Source organism: Notechis scutatus, chromosome 6 (assembly GCF_049901735.1).
Source record: "Notechis scutatus isolate UNSWTSFEM ecotype Mainland chromosome 6, rNotScu1.2, whole genome shotgun sequence".
Classification (NCBI taxonomy): domain Eukaryota; kingdom Metazoa; phylum Chordata; class Lepidosauria; order Squamata; family Elapidae; genus Notechis; species Notechis scutatus.
In genome coordinates this window covers 66,700,058-66,722,771 of record NC_142014.1, presented here as the reverse complement: position 1 = coordinate 66,722,771, position 22,714 = coordinate 66,700,058, and the positions used below count along the sequence as shown (strand labels likewise).

At 41.8% G+C, this 22,714-nt stretch overlaps 2 protein-coding genes across 2 annotated transcripts in view; one reads left to right on the top strand and one right to left on the bottom strand.

Moving 5' to 3' along the window:
• The window catches only part of WNT5B (Wnt family member 5B), a 125,167-nt gene that overhangs the window by 37,369 nt on the left and 65,084 nt on the right, over nt 1-22,714 (bottom strand). The window lies entirely within an intron of this gene.
• Nucleotides 17,056-22,680, top strand: FBXL14 (F-box and leucine rich repeat protein 14). Its single transcript, XM_087968581.1, has one exon. It carries the CDS (start codon nt 17,689-17,691, stop codon nt 18,889-18,891), a length of 1,203 nt encoding a protein of 400 aa, XP_087824707.1. The 5' UTR covers nt 17,056-17,688; the 3' UTR covers nt 18,892-22,680.

The window sequence follows — 22,714 nt, the reverse complement described above, 5'->3', positions numbered from 1 at the left end:
ATTCTACTGGAAATTTTGGCCCCCCCAAGGCCTAGTTCTGTTATCAGACAGGGATGCTATCTTTGTTCATTCCCCAATGTTATTCATACCACTGGGGATAATGACGCATGTCCCTGAGTAGAAAATTGCATTACTGCTGAATAATTTAGAATTAACCTCAAAAATATATTTCAGTGTGATCTTTACCATTCTTGCCATTTTGAAGATCTCTCAAGACAGCCTTCCCCACCCTGGCACCCTCTAGATGTATTGTATTACAATTACCATCAGTCACAGCCAACACGACATACATATATACACACATGCATGCATATATATATATATACACATATATATATACATACATACACATACACATGCATGCATACATACATACACACACACACACACACATATATATATATGCAGTAGCTGCAAAAAAACTCTGCTAGATGAACTAGGAACAGTATGGGAGGCATGACTTATTATGTTAGGATGGCAAAAGGTACAACAGATGTAGTTGATCTTGTATGCAGTTTGCAGAGATAGTTATTTCTAAAATATTAATTTTACTGAAGGAATGACAGCCATTTTCTTATGATCCTGGCATCCTTCTGTAATCCTTGAAGTCATGAGGTTTAAAGGGCAACCTGAACAATACGTTAAAGAGGCATAGACTAGACTAGTACCTTGAATGAGAAGTCATTGGAACAGAGGTGGGTATTCAGCAGGTTCTGAACAGTTCTGGAGAACCGGTAGCAGAAATTTTGAGTAGTTCAGAGAACCTGCAAATACCACCTCTGACTAGCCATCTATTCTCTGCCTCCCAAGTCCCAGCTGATCGGCTGGGTCTTCTTTTGTTGCCCTGCATGGGAGAACGGAGCTGGAAAGCAGGTTAGTGGGGTGGGGAGGGAATGGGATTTTGCAGTATCCTTCCCCTGCCATGCCCACCAAGCCACGCCCACAGAACCGGTAGTAAAAAAAATTTAATCCCACCACTGCATTGGAAGCAATGAATAATAGCATTGCAACAAATATTTTAAAAATGTCTCATCAGCAAGATCAAGTGGTATAACTTAACTTTCTATTGCATCATTTGGAGCCAGAGATTGAATGGTCTCTCACAAGTATCTCTCTGCATGTAGAAATGCAGCAGTTCAGCATGAAAGGTGCATTATAGCATTCTCCAAGAGGTACTGTATTCTTTATGAAGAATACATGGAAAGGCAAAGTTCAAACAATACATTAAATTCTTTAGTTACAACATAATATACAACCAACAAAGAAAACAATTTTGCAATATGAATAGATGATTATGTAAACTGATCCTGAACAAATGGTGGAAATGGATGGATGGATGGATGGATGGATAGAGACAGTCAGTCAGTCATTTCTCTTTCAGGGCTACCAGATCTGTGCTGCATTATTCAATAATTCCATTTTCTCAAAAACTACTAAAATAATAGAAAGTTCAAAATACAATTTAAATAATTCAAACAAGATACATATAAAAAAAGAACAAATAATCATAATGTGTAAAAATCATGGTGAGAAAAATATGGCATACAACAGAATTATCCTGCTATTTTATGAAACAAGAACAGTACTTACGGTACAACAAATTGAATGTAGGCCATAAAGAATAATATTGACTGATCTTTCCAGAGATCAAGAGCTAGTTCAAAGACTGAGAGTTGATAAATTTTATTAACATTAGAGTCTGATTCAGTCAGTAGAGAGAAACAACAAGAGTTTTCTCTATCTCTGTGCTGCTATCTTATGGTTGATCAAATCCTTGTAACTTTATGTGGATCATCTGAATTGGATTACAGTCAGCATGGTTCAAGCACAACAGAGAACAACATGTGCAAAAGAGAAAACCTTTACTTTGCATATTTTCAACTTTATTTTCCCCTCCCACATAATCATTAGGATTCCTGTCAAATTTAGTTTTTCTTTACATGAGAAGTGATTTGTCTTTGCATTTGAATCAAGGTTTTTAGATTAAAATAATTTCTGGTCAGTTTTAAAAGAACATTTCAGGCCTGAGATGTTTTGCTGGTTTAACCAACCAAATATTGCTTTAAACCACAATGACTATTTTCACATGTTGGGGTCTAGACATAATGGATTCTTTTGATTTCAACTTAGTGCAATAAGTGAATAAGACCATTATGAATAGTTTAAAAAACTAAGAGATTCTTCATGTGATGCTCAAGACTATAAATTTAAGAGAAAATCTCTTCCTAGTTGGGTTGGATAAAATGGGCTTGACTAAAATCATGATTTAGCACAGCAGTGACAAATTGGTTAGTTTAAACCAGGAAATAAATGCTTTAAGGAAACAGGTAAGGGAATGCTTAATTCAGAAGCTCAAGCAGTATCTTTCCCATAAACTGTGATTTAGTATGAAGCCTAAACAAAGCCAGATTGTGTTGCAACGTTTACATCTGTCAATTCCATACTGCAGAACCCAGTCAAGGAAGCAAGAATCATGGATTTCAAGGAGTATTAATGGGGGGGGGTGGCATTAAGGTAACCATGTCCAGCCCTCTATTATTAATGGATTCATTAAGGTGGAATCTCTCTGTTTGAATCTCTTCTTCCTAGACCCTTTTTGCAGCTTGGACTGAATGGTTATTTAGGCGAAAAGCAACTAAGGAACTCCTTTCTCATTGTTGATTGTTTATATTAAGAGTTCATCCCATTTTTTTCCTCTCAGCTTTCTCACAATTCTTGAATGGGAAGATACCAGGATGCTTGGAAACAGATGTACCAGGAAAAAAGCAGACACCAGCGTTCCTGAGCTGCACTTGGAAAGGAGGAGGGTTGACGCTGGGCTGTAATAGTATGCAGATACAGGGAGTTGCTGCAGAACGATTTAAAGGAGTGTTTCTCAACTTTGGCAGCTTTAAGATGTGTGGGCTTCAACTCCCAGAATTCCCTAACCAGCATACTGCTGGGAAATTCTGGAAGTTGAAGCCCACACATCTGAAAAGTTGCCAAGTTTTGAAAGACACTGATTTAAACCATATTGACAAAAGGCGAGGCTAATACAATTTTTAAAATGAATAAATCAATTCCAGCTGGGAAAGAGTGACTACAACTGATTTTCAATATAGGGTTAGCACTTCATTTCTAAGACAAAATGGGGTATCCTCTCATTTCTCCTTATTGTAATTTTTCTTAGGGCTGTAGAAAGTACCTCAAGAGTACTATAGAGAGTAAGTAGACATAAAACTGTATTTTCAAACAACCTATTCAAACGCTGTTCCACTAATGCCAATAGCTGATTTCTAACAGTGATTCTAAATGAAATATGTATCTTGTTACCTCATCATGGCCACACAAATAGTATAATACAGAGTATGCGTGAAAACACTGTTAGTAGTCCATTTGAATTACATGTAAAATAATCCATCCTCTAAAGTAATAAATAAAGTTCAACTCCCTTTGAAGATTAGTGTAGTTTGGATTGGGGTTGAAATGTAAATTATAAACTTTTTAAATAGCAACTTTATCTTTTGGAAAGTTTTCAAAGTAATTAAACTGGAATGTGTGTGGTCATATTTGGAAGCTTGGCTCTTGAAGGGTAAAAACTGTGTGATAAATGCAATTTGACATTTAAGATCTTCAGACTCCACAGGGCTGTTGCTACCCAGATTTGTGTGCCATAAATATTATTATTAAATGAAGTCATGCTCTAAGAAGGGGCCCAAGGATAAAATGTTTGTATGCAAGATTCAATATTAAAAACAACTACGGCTCTCATAGGCTGGGGTTTGGAAAAAATCCCCCAAATTACAAGATTTGAATATTCATATATTTTCACGTAACTTCAGTGAAGATGTGTCTAGTAAGCCTCTATTCAGGGAAGGAGGAAAGAGTTGTGTTCATGCAGTGTGACAATCCATTCATCGTGTCTACAAGTCATAGTGATTAATCCCATAACATTCAAAGGAGTGGGAAGTATCACACATATGGGCGGGACAATTTGGAATAAAGTTTTGTCTTTTTAAATTTTGTGATATTTTTATTTTAGGATTAAAACTGCAGTTTTTCTTGCAAGAAACTTCCTGGTCGGTCTTTAGCAATCATGTTCAAAGGGAAGTCCAAAGGCTACTAAAAGGCAATGTGGAGTTTACATGCAGTCCTGGAGCCATGTAGTTACCCTTCTGTTCAAATGTTTTTGGTTTGTTTGATTCTGGCATAGTCAATATGGCTTGTTAGATGTTTACAACCCAACCAAAACCCAGAGCTAATATTAAAACAAAACTGGCCTTTGAAAGAAATCTACAAGTACAATATTTGTTGACTAGAAATATAATTAGAGCAAGATGCTGCAGAGGGCTCAAATTATATTCCTCATAGAAATAAACTGAAAACCATAAGTAACACAACTTCATAAACATGGTCCCATAGTGTTTGGTACACAAACGTGCAAAGGCATAACAGAAAAAGGAAAGTTATAAAAGCATATAAACCGAACTAATGGATTATAGCAAGCCATGTTTCAACCATGGTTAAATAGCCCATCTTCCCAGGATCACACAATACACCCAGTCATGAACTATGATTCACAAACTACAGAGGTTTATTTCATAGTACTAAATACTCCAAAAATGAAGACAACCAACTGAATTGTCAGGAAGCAAGCAAACTGAGGAAGGAAGGACATAAGAAAAGCTACCTGGATTTTGGTAGCTAAGATCATCAGGTGAAAGTGGTAAATAAAAGAGCCACAAACTAACTCCTTTGGAGGGCCTATGTGATCAGCTGTGTGGAATGAAACATCGCCTCCCCAATTACTACTAATTCCAAGGGATACCTCTTAAGAGTTGTTGATTTCTTATTATGGGTTTTGGAGTTACTGCTTTCTGCTGAGTAAGCACAGGCTGAGGCAGAGACCAAAGGAATATAAGGCAGCAAGTTTCCAAGGCACGAATTAACAAGAAGTTTGACATAGAAATTCAAGCAGAGCAAAACAAAAGTCAACACAGTGTACTTGACTGTTCTAAGAGGCTAAGGAAGGAACAAATAACAGATGTTTTGACAGCACTGGTATCATATAGGAAGATGAATGAACAGGATGCTTGTGGTACTTGTAGCATCTTCTTACCTGTGGGAAAAAATTAACATATTTGCAGGAACTGAAAATCTGCAGTGCTGCTCAGAGAAAAAGAGGGTTGCAGCATTAAGCAGCCATGTTTAAACTCCTAAGATACATTAATTTTTTATCAGCTAAAACAAAACAAATGCTACTGCAGGAACTGAGAGAGAAAGCTCATTATGAGGAAAAAGAAACAAAGGACTAAGCCCGATGATCCACGCTTACATCAAAAGCAAGAAACACAGAATATATATTTTTATCTCCACAAATTTAAAAGCAGCTGTGGGGACCTTGCAAAACTGATAAGCTGTGAGTTTTCTGGGAAAGAAAAAGATACTGTTGAAAAGGAGACGAGATCTCTGGGGGTCAAAAGGCAAGGAAAAAAAGTCATGGTAACTCACTATCAAAATGACACTGAGGAAATCTATACTGGTCCATCAGCTAGGGAAGGGGATAGATTAGGAATGTGAAAACAACTTCCTACATCTATCAGTTACTCTAATGCTAATCAACTGTGGACAAATAATACTGTCAGGAGCAATTTTAGCAGAGGTGGTAATTCAGCAGGTTCTGAACAGTTCTGGAGAACCGGTAGCGAAAATTTTGAGAAGTTCGGAGAACCAGCAAATACCAACTCTGACTGTCCCTGCTCCCATCTATTCTCTGCCTCTTGAGTCCCAGCTGATCAACTGGGTCTTCTTTTGTTGCCCCGCACAGGAGAACGGAGCTGGAAAGCAGGTTAGTGAGGTGGGAATGGGATTTTGCAGTATCCTTCCCCTACCACGCCCACCAAGTCATGCCCACAGAATCAGTAGTAAAAAATTTTTTGAATCCCACCACTGATTTTTAGGCATTTTGCACATCAAAAACCTCAAAAGGAACCTGAAACTTCAGTTGGTGTTTTCAGCTCTTTTGAGTTCATTGAAGAGGACTTGGAAAGATAAGGAATACCGCAGGTGAATGGCTACCCATACGGTGTCCATAAGAGAGATTAGGTTACCTGAGCCACCATCTGCATTATCTGAATGACAGACATCTAGAAAAATGTGGGTTGCACTATACAATACCTAAGAGAAAATGTTTGACTTCATATTATTATGAAAAGTAAAAAGTTGAGGGTAGATGTTAATGCCTTATTTTACCACACCAAAGGAGTCGGAAGTCAATGCCTTTTTTTTCCTTTTTCCCCTGCTTTCCCTCACTATCCACTTCCCTTTTTCCTTCCCTAATTTCCCTAATTAGTGGACAGGGAGGCGAGGTGGGTCCAGCGGAGAGCCGAAGCCGCCCGTCCTTTCCACCCCTCGCCCAGCCCGTCCCCGTCCCCACGCATCTCCAAACGCGCTGGCAGATCCAAACGCGGTGGCGACGCTGCAAATGGTGTAGCGGCATAGGCATCGGGCAGAGGCGCTCACTCGGGGCTCAGCTTGGAAGACGCGGTGCGGGCCGTCTCCTTGCCTCTCTGTCCACAGACGGATGGGCGCTATCACTGCCTCGGGCAGCCTCTCCCAGTGGCCCCTTCAGGGTCGGGCTGGAGGGACTTGGGAAGCCAAGCTCGGGTCAGCCCGGCTCTTTCGCTTGGCCAGGTGGGCGCACACCCACGGCTCACTTTCCCGGCTCTGCACAGCCCATCCGGCTCCAGCGTGGCCCTGGTGGGATGAGTGGAGGGCCCGGCAAGGAGGCGCTCGCTGCCTTGGCCAGAGCTCCACTGCCGGACAGGAGGGCCCGCCTGTCAGCTGTGCTGGGCACCCCAGGCGAAGCTCTTCGTGCTCTGCCCGGTGCCAGGCAGGGATGGTGGCTGGGCGCTTCTCCTGGAGTGGGCCGATCCTGCACTGTGGCCCCGGGAGATTTGCCTCCCCACATGGGGTTGGGCTGCCCTCTTGGGCAAGGAAGGCTTTGTCATAGTAGGGCGTCATTTTTAAAAGAATGGGCTTCGCCTTCGAATGATGCCTGGGAAAGCGGTTACAGGAGCGCCTGAAGCCGAGTGTCTCCGCCGGGCTCCGGTTGCAGAGAGGAGCCCTGGCCAGCCCCGCGTGGCTGCGCCAAATGCCGCGGCGATGCTCCAAACGCCGCAGCAGCACGGGGAGAAGGGAAAGCAACGGTGGCGGAAGGTCTCCTGATACGAAGTGCCCCACCAATGCCGAGGTCAACATCCAAGCCGTCGCCGCCTGTCCGCCCGAGGATGCAAGGGGGGGGAATTAAGTCACCCCCAAAAAGATGGCCTAGCCATTTTTTTCGGGGCTCAAAAAAAAAAAAGACCCAGCCTTATTATATGAGAAACACAGTAGTTGCTAAGCAACCAGTCAAGGACTATTAGTATAGAGTATGGGAAATCAGATGAGCTTGAACTTTTCATGCAGGAAGGCAAATGCATTTTAACTGATGTAAGATAAACCTAATGGGAAGAAAAAATGGAAAGGGAGGATGTTAAAGTAATATCCATATCTGCTCAGAAATTCATGTCAACAAATTTGACAGTACTATAACCTCTAAATTTAAGTGAATGAATAAATAAAAGCTGCATAGTGTTGACATTGGTTATTACTTTCCAAACAAAGGGAAGACTCATGCCTGGCTTTTCAAAACCAGACAACAAGTGTGAATAGTGATAGGAACTTTAATTACCCAACATCTACAGGAATTTCACCATTTCTCCAATATATGATTTTTCCTAAAAGTTGTTTGCTTTCTTGCTGAAAATTTTCTCTTTGGAGGATATGAGCTTGACCTCATACTAAGCAACAGTGGCCTTACCTGGGAATAAAAATAGAAGAGATACAGAAAGTGAGGTTGTAAGACTGGAATTCTTGATATCAAGTAAAAACAATGCCGAGTGGGTTCCTTTGTTTACGTTGGATTTTTAAAAAGTTAAGATTTTAATAAATGCACATCAATGGCAAATTTCACAGGAAATGATAATGGGGGGGAAACAGTGTTGTGCTTCTGTTGTCCAATGTTGTAGGAATTCCCAACTGCAAACCGTTCCAAGAAAATAAAAGATAGAAGATAGCCAAAGAAACCAATAGAATAGCTCAAAACCTTTGTGAAAATTAGTATCTGGCTCCGAGCTCACCCAAAAATGAATGGAAGACAACAAGAGAGAAAAGTTACAAAAGAAAAATCCAAGCATATATCCCAGGACTGCAGAGCTACAATCTCAGGAAAAGAAAACTTTCAGAATGAACTGAAGCTATCAAAGAATACCAAAACAAAAAACAAAACAAAAAAGGATTCTGCCACACTCAAAGAAAAAGAAAAGAATGAATATATCAGCTGCTCAGTGAAATAGCAAAATATTAACAGGTGACAAAGAAAAGGTTCAGTCTGCTCCAACAAGGAAGTACGTCCTCCACCAGGAAGATAGTCTGAATCTTGAGGTAGAGAGAAACATGCTCAAAAGTTACACATTATGCATTCTGAATGAGTTTTAATTTCCAGAATCATATGAACAGATAATCCTTGACTTTGTAAGTGAAGGATTATCTGTTCATAGGATTCAATTCATTTACTGAATGTTCGAAGATACAACAGCACTGAAAAAAGTGACATGACCATTTTTTCACACTTATGACTACTGCAGCATCCCCATGAATAGTGAGTAAAATTCAGATGCTTGGCAACTGGTTCATATTTATGACGGATGGAGGGTCCCAGGGTCATGTGATCACTTTTTGTGATTTTTCTGACAAGCAAAATCACTAATTTAACAAGTGCAGTGATTCACTGAACAACTGTGGCAAGTAATAGGGCACAACTCACTTAACAAGTGTCTCAATTAGCAACAGAAATTTTGGGCTTAATTGTAGTCGTAAATCAAGGACTTACTTGTATCGCACTCTAGACTACTGAAGGAACCAATTGATGCTCTGGCTGAAACCTGAGAATTCTAGCGATGTGCTCAGTTAAGTCATGGACAGAAATTATTGCCTGTATCTTTTAAAAGAGGTAAAAGGAATCTCTAGAGAACTATGGACCTATGAAAGTATGGATTCAGACACTGATAAGTGAAAGGTTTTAGAGCAAGTTATAAAGAGATACATTTTTTATCATCTTTAAACAATATTAAAGGTGTTCTGACCTAGGCTTCCTTAGAAAGCATAAAACACAACCTTAGTTCCGCCAAAATCTCTTTTATTTCCACGGCTGTGAATTACGTTCATTCACAGCCTGCAAGGCTTCACAAAGAGTCTTTCAGGGGAATGTTTATAAACACCCACCTTATCGCACTTGGAATGCTGCCAGAGAACTAATTGCCAGAGGCAAGGCAAGGCCAAACTTGACACAGAATCAAACAGAACTTTTCAAAGCTTGAATCGACCAGATGAACTAATTGCTTCCTGCAAAAGCTCACGTCACGTTCTCTCCTCTATGTCCTATGGGAGGGGCCAATCATCTCCGAGGTGTGGCGTTACTCCTGAGTTGACCCTGCTTTCTCAATTGTTCTTGTCTTCTAGTAGCCCTGCGCATGCGCAGGTTGGGAACTGGTTCCAGAAACTCCCCCGCCTCACTCAGACTCTAAAAGTCTGAGTCTGAAGGCAGTTGATGACTGCCAGCCTGCCCCTATCTCTGCCTCTGATGCAGAGCCCTGGTCAGAGCCTTCCTTAGCCTCCAAGACTGCCCCAGGTTCCTCCTCAACCACATCACTCTGCTGCCAGCTCCATCAGCCACCGGCGGTCCCCAACAAAAGGTTCCTTTTCTTCACTGTCAGTTAGCTAATTATTCAGATTGCTATATGTATTTTCTGGATGTTTTCACTGTTTTATTGTCTTACTTTATAATTTTAGAATTATAAACCACCCAGATTCACTTGGTTAAATTGGGCAACTATAGAAATTGAATAAATAATTGATAATTACTGGGTCATCCTAGATTTCTCAAGATTACTCCAGAAAGAGTTGTTCTAAATAGCAAGCTAGTTAAAGGTAGCTGAAAAAACAGGACTCAAAGAAGGACCTCCCTAGTTTCATCTTAATTCTAACAGACTTAAGAGAATGCCATCCGATCCGATCCTGGGTCCTTTATATTAATATTTATTATTTTATTAATGAGCTTAGTAATGTATTGGAGGGAATAAAGATCTAATTCGGAAAAAACATAGTTAATAATCCAAAAGAACAATACATCTCAAAACTGCCTTGAAGAGAAGTAAACAGAAAACAACAGAATCAATTGCAGCAGAAGCAAACACAAAATTCTTAAATTAGAAATCAAAAATCAAAAGTATGGATATCAAAGCAAAAAATGGCTTCTGCTACACACACATGACTTCTCCCACACCCATAAGTCTTAACAATGGTACTTGTGAAGGGGAACAATCTTGGAATAGCAACTGTCTTCAAAGGGAACATGCGTTGCAGTGTGATTTGACTGTAAAAAAGGCAAATGCAATTTTGGGTGGCATCAATAAAAATATTGTTTCCAGATCCTAAGAAGTAATTGTTGCACTTTGTTTTGCCTTGGTTGTACTTGAATACTGCATCCAGTTTTGGCCACCACACTTTGAGGATTCAGAAAAACTGGAACTGGTTCAGAGAATGTCTGTGAAGACGATCAAGTGACTAGACAACAAGTTCTATTTAGACTTGAGAAGAGAAGGCTGAGATAGAGCATGACAGCACTCTTCAAGTGGCTGGAAATATGTCACATGGAACAAGGACAGGTCATGGAACACTGGATTTAACTAAAGGGCAGCATATTCTGACTAAATGTAAAAAAAAACCAAACAAACAAAGAACAGCAATTTGATATTAGGACCACTTACCTACTGTGAAAATAGGTGCTTCTGTACTAGAAGCCTTCACACAAATTTAGACATTTAGGTGAAATTACTTTGCTTTTTCCACTAACAGGGATCTGGATTTCCTAGCCCTTTTACTTCTATGATTTTGTGACTTCTGTGATATGTGGAGCCAATGTGGTGAATACCAAGAAGGATATATGGATCTCTACAAAGATGTTTGATGTCCAAGATCTCAAAGAGAAAGCTAGTGGTACCTATTTAAGCCTATCAAAAATCCTATCAGAAGTAAAGAGATGGGGGGCATTTGCAAAGGTCATGCTGAGCAAGGCAGTCAAAATGAACATCTCTTTGATAAATTGCCCTCTTAATGTATATTTCGATTGCCCCATCTGTCTTAATGACTTTCTGGAAGCTCAGAAAAATTGCAAACAGCTGCTATTTGGATAAAGCAAAATTCTATAGCAGAGAAGTTTTCCTTATTCTTATCAAACATATGCCAAGCAGACAAAAATATATTAATTCATGTACTAGAGCTTGTCTTCCAAGTCACCACATATAAATACATGTCTTATTTGTGTATTTATTGTTAATTAACAGCAGCCTTTATGGATGCCAAATTTTAATCAAAAAGGGGCAAATAGGGGTGATTTCTGAATATTTTTTTTACAAACATACTTTCTGATAAAAATTCCCCAACCCTAGAGAGATTTTGAACATAAAAGGCTCTAACAGCAAAAAGTAGGCAGGTGAATTCCTACATTATCCTAGTTCCTGGCTTGAGTAAATATGTTTTATTTAGGATCCACGATTTGTGAAATCTACAATCTAAATCATTAACAGACAAATCAGTTTACACAATACATATGCACACATTTTGCTCAAAACTGTCACTTTTTTAAAAAATGCAGAAGTTTTCATTGAAGAAAATAAATACTGATAGGAAAAAATATAATAACCCACAAAAACATGTAATAATCTGTCTGCTGGTCAAGCAGTCTGTGCTTGGTGTCCTTGGCTTCTAAAAAAAACAAAATTCCTTTACTTGGAGCCAATGTTGCTGACGTGAGGAAGTGAAATTCACTGGGTTCATCTAACATGCTAAACAATAAACCAGGCTTTTCAGACCAGAATGTCTGCATTAAAACACACACACACACACACACACAACTTAAACCAAATAAGGCACATTATGGCTATCCATGTTGTATAAAACAGCCATTCAAACAGCGATCAATATTTATAAACAGTTCATTCGTATTACAAAAATTACATCTACAACTTATGGATGACCCTAGCCACAGGAAATGTGGTAAAATCCTGTCCTCTGGCTTCAAAAAATGCTGTTAAATAGCTTGCCAAGTGCTTACATTTGCACCAAGTAATCACTTGGCAGATGGCTGTCTCTTGAAAAACCTTGCTCAAATTAGCTTTCACTGAGTTAAGGATTCTGGGCATCAATGAAGGAAATATCTTTACAGTATAAGCTCTCTTCATGTTGAAAAAGATACGAAGACAGCATTTTATTTAAAAAAAAAAGACTATTTTAAGACACTTTAAAGAATCTTAATATCAGTCCAATTACTCTCAGCAAGCAAGCTAATCAGTTGGACATGAAAAAATATTAAGAGTATGGCAGGAAATGCATACACATCATTTATAAGGAAGCAACATTTTTGGTTGGCCCTTGTTCAGCCTCACTTATTTAATGTCCTTGATCATTTGCCAGTTATGAGTAACGTTAATGCAATGTCAATCCTAGTGTAAAGATAGCCTTTCACTACTTTTTTTGTACTAAACGGTAGAGCTAGGGTGCAAGCAAATGGATCAGATCCCTCTAAAGCATTTATTTTAAACCCTCATTCTATAAATCATCTTATTCTACCCTCCTAACATTGATAGTAATATGTTAAACCCAAGTAGTAAAATGGCAGCCCAACAGTGTGCTAGTGTTTAAATCAATTTAATCCTACTGATTTGATATCAACACCACTAACATACAACTGGCATAATTTACACAGATCCCTTTTCTTTTTTTAAAAAAAATTCTTAGTGCACTGGTTTAACTCTAATGAGAATCAATGTGATTGGCTATGATGGTGGTCCAATCCTTCTGGCTACATATATAAGCAATAGGAAAAGGAAGAGGGCAAGACAAGAAGCAATGGGTGGAAGTTTGACATCCAACCTGGAAATAAGGAGGAAATTTCTGACAATAAGAATGATCGATCAGTTGGAACAGCTTGCTGTATACAGTTGTGGGTGCACCATCAAATATTTCACAGGCATTTCTCCAGATTTTTATAAGGACTCCTGACTTGGGCAAAGGATTGGACTAGATAGAAGACCTGAGGTCCCATCCAGCCTTGTTTACAAACAGAAAGATTTGCTAAAATGAAAATACTAGAGAAGATTGCTAATACAATTAAGATTTAAATCATTTAAAGAAGTTGAATATTGAATTCCTTCCCAAGAAAGAAATGAGCGGAAAGATTCACTAAAAGCAATTATGCAAAATTTTTATGTGGATTTCATCTATTTTCTGAGGCCTTCTTGTTCAAAGACCAAACTTCACTAATCAATTTTCATAGGGCTTTTTCATTCATTAGCTAATATTTAAAACACCTCATTAAGTGTGATTCCAAAAATATTTATGATTTATTCATACTGCTTGTTATATGAAGACATAACAAACAATATTTTATGAAGTGTAATGGCTGAATCCACAAAAGCCATAGGTCAAACCCAAACAAAGAAGAGTGTGGCTTAGCGCAATATGTGATTTCAGCTTGTAAAACCTAATAACTGCCTACATTATAGTCTGGTTTTTGACAAACATGAGAATTTCTCTCATGTTTCTTATGATGCAGAAACAAAAAATGATCTGTACATACAGATTATGTTCACACAAATGCTTAACATATCTTTGAAAAATATAGCACATGTATTATATGCTATTGTAAACCATCCAGTGTCAGTTGTGTGTGTGTATGTGTCTAGATAGATAGACTGATAGATACAGAGATATAGATATATATATACTGTAGATATTGATACGATTAAGCAAATGCATTGTTTTTCCCTTTTATTAGTTATAAGTCTTGATAATTTTATTTCAGTGCAATATATAATATAAAATTAATAAAAGTTAACATATTTCTTAAAAAGATTAAGATGTTGAAAATGGAGAAATGTAAATGAATATTAATTATGATTTAGGATGTCAATATTTCAAGCATAAATTATTTAGCTTCTTATACAAAATTAAGCATATAAAGGAGAAAAAGCACTGCAGCTTATATTACACGATAATAGTTTCAATCTTAAGCTAATTATTTAGTATTAAAATACCTACAGTGTGTTATAATTTATATACCTACAGCCATACAAAGAAAGAGTGTTGGCAAAAAGGAAAGAGGATAATCAAAGCATGTTTAATAAAAGTTAAAATATCTGAAAATAAAATGAGGAAATAGTAGGTATATGCCATATTTTAGTAGACAAGTCACCAGGTAAAGAAAGCATAAGTTCTGGTGTGCAGTTGTGTTGGAACAAATCAACTAATAAAACTCTTCAAAAGTACTAGGACTTCTGAGTTGTCCTTAGTGTTTGGATTCATGCACCACTGACTGAACCATAATATGGATTGTTTTGGTTTAAGTCTGTTGCATGAACAAAACTCTTGTTTATGAATCATTGCTTCCATATCAGAAGATATGGAGAGAATTGGCCCATAGAATTGCCAAGAGTCAAGACACAGCTGAATGGATAGCATAATCATCATCACTTACAACTTAGTGCTTTATTCAGTAAACTATGATTTAGGAAAAGTATTGTGTGAAAAGAAACACGTCATAACTTAATGATGTTTCTCTCTACAGCACTCCATAGCTGAAAAAGATAATGGCATTACAGTATATATGTGGCTTGCTTATTTGAGGTTATAAGTTGTGTGATTTTAGATAGCATTATTTGCAGTAGTGGGATTCAAAAATTTTTACTATGGGTTCTGTGGGTGTGGCTTGGTGGGCCTGGCAGGGGAAGGATACTGTAAAATCTCCAGTCAGAGGTGGTATTTGCCGGTTCTCCAAACTACTCAAAATTTCCGCTACCGGTTCTCCAGAACTGGTCAGAACCTGCTGAATACCACCTCTGATTATTTGGGTTGTGCAATGTCAGGCAATGGCATTTAATAAAGAATGGGAAACATGATGTGAACAGGTTTAGAACAAGGATATTTTGGAGATAGAAGTAGCAAGCTGTCTGGTTGGGCTCTTTGTTTTCCTTTGAAAAACATTTTCTTTGAGAAAATGAAAAGATATATTTTGTTATAGCAATAGGACTTATATTTTACTGTACTTGATAGTGCTTTACAGCAGTGATCCCCAACCTTTTTTACACCGCGGCCCGGTATCCCCAACCTTTTTATGGCGCGGCCCGGTACCGACATCAGCTGGGCGCCGCCATCTTGTTTTGATGAAAAAGTGCTTCCGGTGAGCTTTCTACCGGAAAAGCTCACCGGAAGCACTTTTTCATCAAAACAAGATGGTGGCGCCCAGCAAGCCAGTGGCCCGGTAGGACTTGTTCCACGGACCGGTACCGGTCCGCGGATCGGTGGTTGGGGACCCCTGCTTTACAGCACTCTGAGTGGTTTACAATGTCAACATATTGTCCCCAACAATCTGGGTCCTCATTTTACCAACCTCAGAAGGATGGGAGGCTGAGTCAACTTTGAGCCTGTCAGGATCTAATTCCTGACTATGAGCAGAGTTAGCCTGCAATACTGTATTCCAACCACTGCGCCATCAGGGTTATAGTTTCCTAATACATTTTCTAATACTTTATAAGAAAGTAGCGGGATAAAACAATTCCTATGCCACCCCTTTTTTTCTTGAAACGATGGAGAACAGCTAGCATTATTAATATTTTGCTTTCAGTATCACCTAATCATGGAAGCATATATCTGAAATTACTTTAAGCAACAGACCTTTGTCCAATTTCAGCTATCAAGGGATATCAAACTTGGAAAGTGGTGTAGGGCAGTCTGTCAAATTTTCACGGGGTAGAGGACAATAACATCTTCATTCACCACCATACCCCAAATAAATGGATTTGACAACTAATGTAAATTTGGCCCACTCATCTGCTCCTAAACTTTCTCAGGGTGACTGAAGTGTATAGGAGTTTGTTTCTAGAATGATATTTCTCAACTTTGGCAACGTTAAGATGTTTGGATTTTGTCTCCCAGAATTCCTCAGCCAATTGCCCAGAAACATTGTATTAAGAGTGTAGAAAAATCAATAATCAGGACAGTCTTTAGCAACAGAATCCCCTGGAAACGTGTTGGACTCCATCTCCCCCTGTGGCCAATTTGTGCAGCCACTGGCTACATCTATCTATGTCCCAAAGCCAATTAATTTTCAAAAACAACCTTGCATCCAAATAGCCATCCACATTGCCTTTGCTTGCACCCGCCCTGCTTTTGCATTTTATTTCTAACCATTCTCACTACCGCCTCCATTTTCGAAACCCCACATTTTGGTTCATTTCATGAAAACTCAGCCCATGCTCCTTGCCGTTTCTCTTCAGCTGCTTTTGTAAAGTTTTGTCTGTTTCAAAGTGAACAGCCTTTTTTTACTCTTGTTTTTCAAACTTGGCAACTTTTTAAGATGCGCGGACTTCACCTCCCACATTTCCACTGGGAGTTGGGAGTCCACAATCTGAAAAGTTGCTAAGCTTGTTGGTTTATATCCCATGACAAATGCCTTCACCTCAAATGCAACTGTCCAGCGTCAGTTTGAATTCATCAAGAATTAAATTAATCCAGCACCATCCGTTGTCGACAGACTCTTTTTAGCCCGACTAAAAATAATTTCTCTCCACCAGGCAAAGTCATCCACTGAGGACTTTTTGCCGGGGAGGGGGAGGGAAGGAATGGGGGGGGGCTCAGATCCCCCTCCTTCCCGGTGTGCTTTTGGCACCTTCCTTCCTTGAAAATCTCCTTAGCAACGCCGATGCTTCTCGTCCTACCTAACCTGACACGTCACTGCGCGTTAGGGGGACAGTTAAAACACGTCTGGAGATCAGGCGGGATAACAACCCCTGGCCAACCGCGGAGACTGGAACTGTAGCCTTCCTGCCATGCGTCCCGCGCAGGAATCCGTCCCCTCGGGGCTTTGCGTGAGCGTCGCAAGGGTTAATCCTTCCGGGCAGCCGAAAGGGGGAGGAGGGGAGAGAAAGGGGGCGCTGTTGTCAAGGCGACGGCTCGGAGTGTTCCGGATCGTACCATTGCGCAGGCGGCGCAGGGAGGTGTGGTGCAGCCCAACCAGGCCCAGCCCAGCCTCCTCCTCCTTCTCCCCCCACTCCGGCTCGAACGCGGCGCCGGGGCCCGGCAGGCAGCGAGCGAGTCGGAACCTGCCGACCGGAGGAAGAGAGCGAGAGGCGGATCCCGGGAACGGAGGCAGCGGCGGCAAGAGTCGCAACTCGGCGGCAGGCCGTCCTCGTCTCGCCCGCCCCGGCTGGGAGACAAAGGAGGAGGGAAAAGGCGGCAGCAGAGCTCCGAGGACGGAGTCGCCCGCGGGGCTGAGCACGATGCGGCGTGGGGCCGCCCGAGGCCGGGATCGAGGCGGCTGCGCGGCCTGCCTGGCGTGGCGCGGCTAGAGGAAGAGGAGGAGGCGGCGGCGCGAGGGCGGCGGCGCGGCCGAGGCCCGACGGACTTCTCTTCGGCCGAGCCCGCCCTGGCGGCGGCGATGTGAAGGCCGGGCCCGGGCGAGGGCCGGAGGGCGAGCGCGCCGAGGCTGGGTCGAGCGGCGCAAGGACGCCGGGCCCGAGGCGCCGCGCGGCGGAGGCGATCCGGGCCCGGGCGATGGAGACGCACGTCTCGTGCCTGTTCCCGGAGCTGCTGGCCATGATCTTCGGCTACCTGGAGGTGCGCGACAAGGGCCGGGTGGCGCAGGTGTGCACGGCCTGGCGGGACGCCGCCTACCACCGCTCGGTCTGGCGGGGCGTGGAGGCGAAGCTGCACCTGCGCCGCGCCAACCCGTCCCTTTTCCCCAGCTTGGCCGCGCGGGGCATCCGCCGGGTGCAGATCCTGTCGCTGCGGCGCAGCCTGAGCTACGTGATCCAGGGCATGGCGGAGATCGAGAGCCTCAACCTGAGCGGCTGCTACAACCTCACCGACAACGGGCTGGGCCACGCCTTCGTGGCCGAGATCGGCTCCCTGCGCGCGCTGAACCTCAGCCTCTGCAAGCAGATCACCGACAGCAGTTTGGGCCGCATCGCCCAGTACCTCAAAGGCCTGGAGGTGCTGGAGCTGGGCGGCTGCAGCAACATCACCAACACGGGCCTCCTGCTCATCGCCTGGGGCCTCCAACGCCTCAAGAGCCTCAATCTGCGATCCTGCCGCCACCTGTCCGATGTGGGCATCGGGCACTTGGCCGGCATGACCCGGAGCGCAGCCGAGGGATGCCTGGGGCTGGAACAGCTGACGCTGCAGGACTGCCAGAAGCTCAGCGACCTCTCCCTCAAGCATCTGGCCAGGGGTCTCACACGCCTGCGCCAACTCAACCTCAGCTTTTGCGGGGGGATCTCGGATGCGGGGCTGCTGCACCTGTCACACATGAGCAGCTTGCGCACGTTGAACCTACGCTCCTGTGACAACATTAGCGACACAGGTATCATGCACCTGGCCATGGGCAGCTTGCGCCTTTCAGGCTTGGACGTCTCCTTTTGTGACAAAGTCGGAGACCAAAGCTTGGCCTACATTGCACAGGGCCTGGATGGCTTGCGCTCTCTCTCCCTTTGCTCTTGCCACATCAGCGACGAGGGCATCAACCGCATGGTGCGCCAGATGCATGGACTGCGCACCCTCAACATTGGCCAGTGCGTCCGCATCACTGACAAAGGCCTGGAGCTTATCGCTGAGCACCTTAGTCAGCTCACGGGCATTGACCTTTATGGCTGTACCCGCATCACTAAAAGAGGCCTGGAGCGTATCACTCAATTGCCCTGCCTCAAGGTGCTCAATCTGGGACTCTGGCAAATGACTGAGAGTGAAAAAGTAAGGTGAGACGAGGGGACACCTGGAGAGCCCCATCCCGCCGGAAGGATTCACCAACTGACTGCTGCAGTAGAGGAAAGTGGAGGTGGGGGAGGCGGTGGCCCTCCCAAGAGGGGTTTGGGGGAGGGAAGGGAAAGCATCTTTCAGTCTTCCATCCTTCCGAGGTTGGTAAACTGAGGAGCCAGATTGTTGAGGGTAATATGCTGACTCTGTAAACCGCTTAGAGAGGGCTGTAAAAGCACTGTGAAGTGGTATATAAGTCTAAGTGCTATTGCTATTGCTATCTTGGCTATTTGCCTGCCTCTGTGCCCGCACAATGGAGGTGAGAGAAAGGGGGAACATACAGGTAGTTCTCAATTTAGGACCATAATGGAGCCTGCCCATCGTTGTCATAACTCCATGATGGTTATATAGTGGATACCCTGATTTGAAAACCTTTTTAGAAGTGGTTACAGGAATGTGTTGTCATTAGGCAAGTCAGCGGTCTTCTGTGGGTTCGGTTTTGCTGGAAGCGAATGCGGGTTTTCAGCAAAATCCGTAAAATAGGGTCACGTGACTGTGGGCCACCACAAATCCACCCCAAATGCGGCCAGTTGCTGAGCTGAGTATCATTACATGACTCAGTACCATAACATGCCCTTGGGGGGTGGCAGCCAGAACTTCAAACAGTCTCTAAGCAACTGGTCATAAATTGAGGACTACCTGTACTTCTTTTTCTAATTCCTTCCTCTGCATTAGAGGGAGACAACTGCACTCTAGCAGCCTTCCGTGTGGGTGGATACAGTTATCATTTTTTAAATTGGAAATGCAGCTTCTCAAACGTTTATGCACTGGGGATGGACGCACCCCTTTACCCCAATCTGATTTCACTTCTGCACTAGGGATAAAAGAATCCTACCCTACTCCCTTTCTAATTTCATGAGAACCTGCCTTTTATTGGGCAAATAGTCTCAACTTTTTCTAGTCCCTTTCGCCTATGCTTGTCCATCAACCCTGACCATGCTTTTTGTAGTCTGCTATCTTTTTCTTAATAATTTAGGCAACCTGTAGATATCAAATTGACTTGGGCATTGCCTTATACCAACTCAAGCCATTGGCCTTTCTAGCTGAATTGATTGGCAGAAAATTTCCTGTCTGAAAAGGACAAGTTTTTCCTATTGTTCTACCTCTCCTAAACCCTAGAACCCTTGTCCGTCCCCCTCGTTCTCCTTTTCCCCAATTTGAGATTAGAAACATTTAAGCCTTTTACTGAGAAGAGAGGCTTTTTTGAAATGCCATTAGTTGGAGTGTCAACTAGAGCATGTGTTCACTTTGCTCATTGTTGCTTAGAGGGCCACCACATTTTCCCCAGAAACTCATTTTTATGCTGTATCCAACCCACATCATCACTATCTTTCCTTTGCTGCTGGAACCATTGCAAAGTTGAATCATCTTTTTTACTTTTTTATGTTTCCGTGGCTTTCCCCCTCCTACTTATTTCATCTTTTGAGAAAACATCTTTTAAAAAAATAAATAACAGCCAGAGTTTCATTTTTGGGAGGATTGGAGGCAGGGTGATGGAATTAATCATCACCAGAAATGCAACAAAATGCATTCTACAACCTTCCCTCCCGCCCGCCCTTTATACCTTAGCTGTTTTATTTGTTCTCTTATCCTCTTCATCCATGGAATAAGTTTGAAAAGACAGCTGAAGTGGCTACCCTTGTGAATTTTAACTCAAGTATACTATTGCTATATAAACATTTGGCTACCTCGGGTTTGGATTGTTGTTTTTTTCTCCTTCCCTCAACCTTGGAATGTTTATGAGAAAGTTGAAACTGAAAAATGTTGTGCCTAGACTGGTAAGATTTCCCCTGGGTTTTATGATTTGGAGGGGGGAATAGGAAGAGGAGAAGGAAAAGTGACTAGGAATTTTTGTCCCTGTTTGTCACCTATAAACTTAATGCCTCTTCCTTTTTGACTAGTTTTGGAAACCCACCAGTGCTTTTTGTGTTCTCACTCTTATAGCACAAAGACATGGAAACACGGGGATGTCCAAATTAGTGATTGGGCAATGATGAAAGAAATGTGAAAGTAGGAACTCTTGTTTCTTTAAATATATGCAAACTCATGCCTTCCCTTCTCAAATTACTTAGATCAAAGTAGGTAGCTTCCAGTAAGGAAGTGCCCAAAAAGGAGCAAGCAGAACAGACTGACTATTCTGCCTTTAAAATAAAAGCCACTTCTTGATGCTTGTCTTTAAAGGAGGATCAAGACAACTTTGAAGAAAGCAAAATTGATGGGGGAGGAAGGGCCCAGTGTAGATTCTTCCAGTTCTCCACAGTTCTAGGAAATGTGAAATTTGGATAAGCCCAGAAACTACAGCCCCCATCATGGAATAAATGTACTGTTTATGAATTTGTATAAAATTAAAGATCCTCTTAAAACATTTTATATTCTTACAGTAAAAGGCTAAACTGATATTTATATAATAAAAAAGGAAATATGAAGTATGTTTTTTAAAAAAAAATGTTGCATGTGTGTCTTTGTCCTTTAAAAGGTAGGAATATCCTAAGCTGTGAGGAGAGCTGTGGTTCCCCTCCTTCCCTTGGTTAATGAGCAATTTGGTCTAGTGAATCAAAGCCACTGGAACGCTTTTGTCCTTTGAGCATAAAAGGTTAAGTAACTTACAAATTAGAAGTTAGAACTTCAAAAATTCACTGTTCAGCAAATGGTTCGGTTTGAAAGGATCTTTAGAACTTCTACGGTAGATTATCCTACCTGTACATAAGTTTGTACCTGCGACTAATAGTTTTTAGTGCACTGTTGGGCAAATGCCTCCTAGCATAACAATGAAACACACTGTCTCCGTTACTAAGAACAATATGTATTTTTTCCTTTTAGTTTGTTACACAATAAGTTGAGTGAATTTGAAGAAACTGGGGGATGGTTGAAATACTTGTAAGCCAGGCTTTCAAAGAAAAATAAATGCCAAATTTGGATGTTAAAGTAGGCTAAATTGGATTGGGGCGGTCCCTTCATACTCATCTCTGACTTTTCCTCTTGATAGCAGTCTTTTCTTTACTTCTCCTCTGAAGGTTTTTAAACAACTGGGAGGAAGGTGAAGCCTTCTAGAGTATAATATACAAAATACTAACTCCCCTCCCACGGAGCGTTTTCTCTCCCCTTTATTAATAAACTAGAGATGGCGGGGAGGGTAGAGAATTTGAAATGGTGGAAAGAGGCAAACCCATTGTTCAGTAAAGTTTAAAAAAGGAGCTGTCCTTGCTTGCTTGCTTGCTTGTTCAGTCATGCAGACTGAATCGTGCTGTGAGAGGGTCCCTATGGAAGAGAGGAGGGGTGGCTATTTTCCTTTTTTTTTTTTTTTAACATTCCTCTCCAGGCCTGGCTGTCTCTTAAGCCTCTTTTCCGCTGGGTGAGGGGGAGGGCCTGGAGTTCCTGTATATTTGCATTTCAAGGGCTGTCTGTGGTGCATTGAAGCAGTTCTCCAAAGCCCACGTCTTCCCTAACTCGCTCCAGGTAAGTCTGTGTCACAGGTGTGCGTTGGGGGAAGCCAGTACTTCTCCAGCATAACCCTCAATGGCAGTGTCCCCATAATACCTGAACTTCCAGTGTTTCAATATTAGAAAAAAAAAGAAGACAACCATTTTTCATCTTTAAAAGAAGACAAAGGAAACGGGAAGAGGAAATATTTGTCCAGAAATTCTGTTATTGCCTGAAAAGAAAATGAGAACTTTTCCAATCTTCTCCGATCTTGTATCTCCCCAAATGCAGAAGTTGTGCTTCAACTTTAACAAATTATATATATATATATGTATGTCAGGGTGGTGTA

Excerpts from the sequence above, each read along its gene's own strand:
- FBXL14 (XM_087968581.1), top strand. The coding sequence starts at position 17,689 with ATGGAGACGCACGTCTCGTGCCTGTTCCCGGAGCTGCTGGCCATGATC.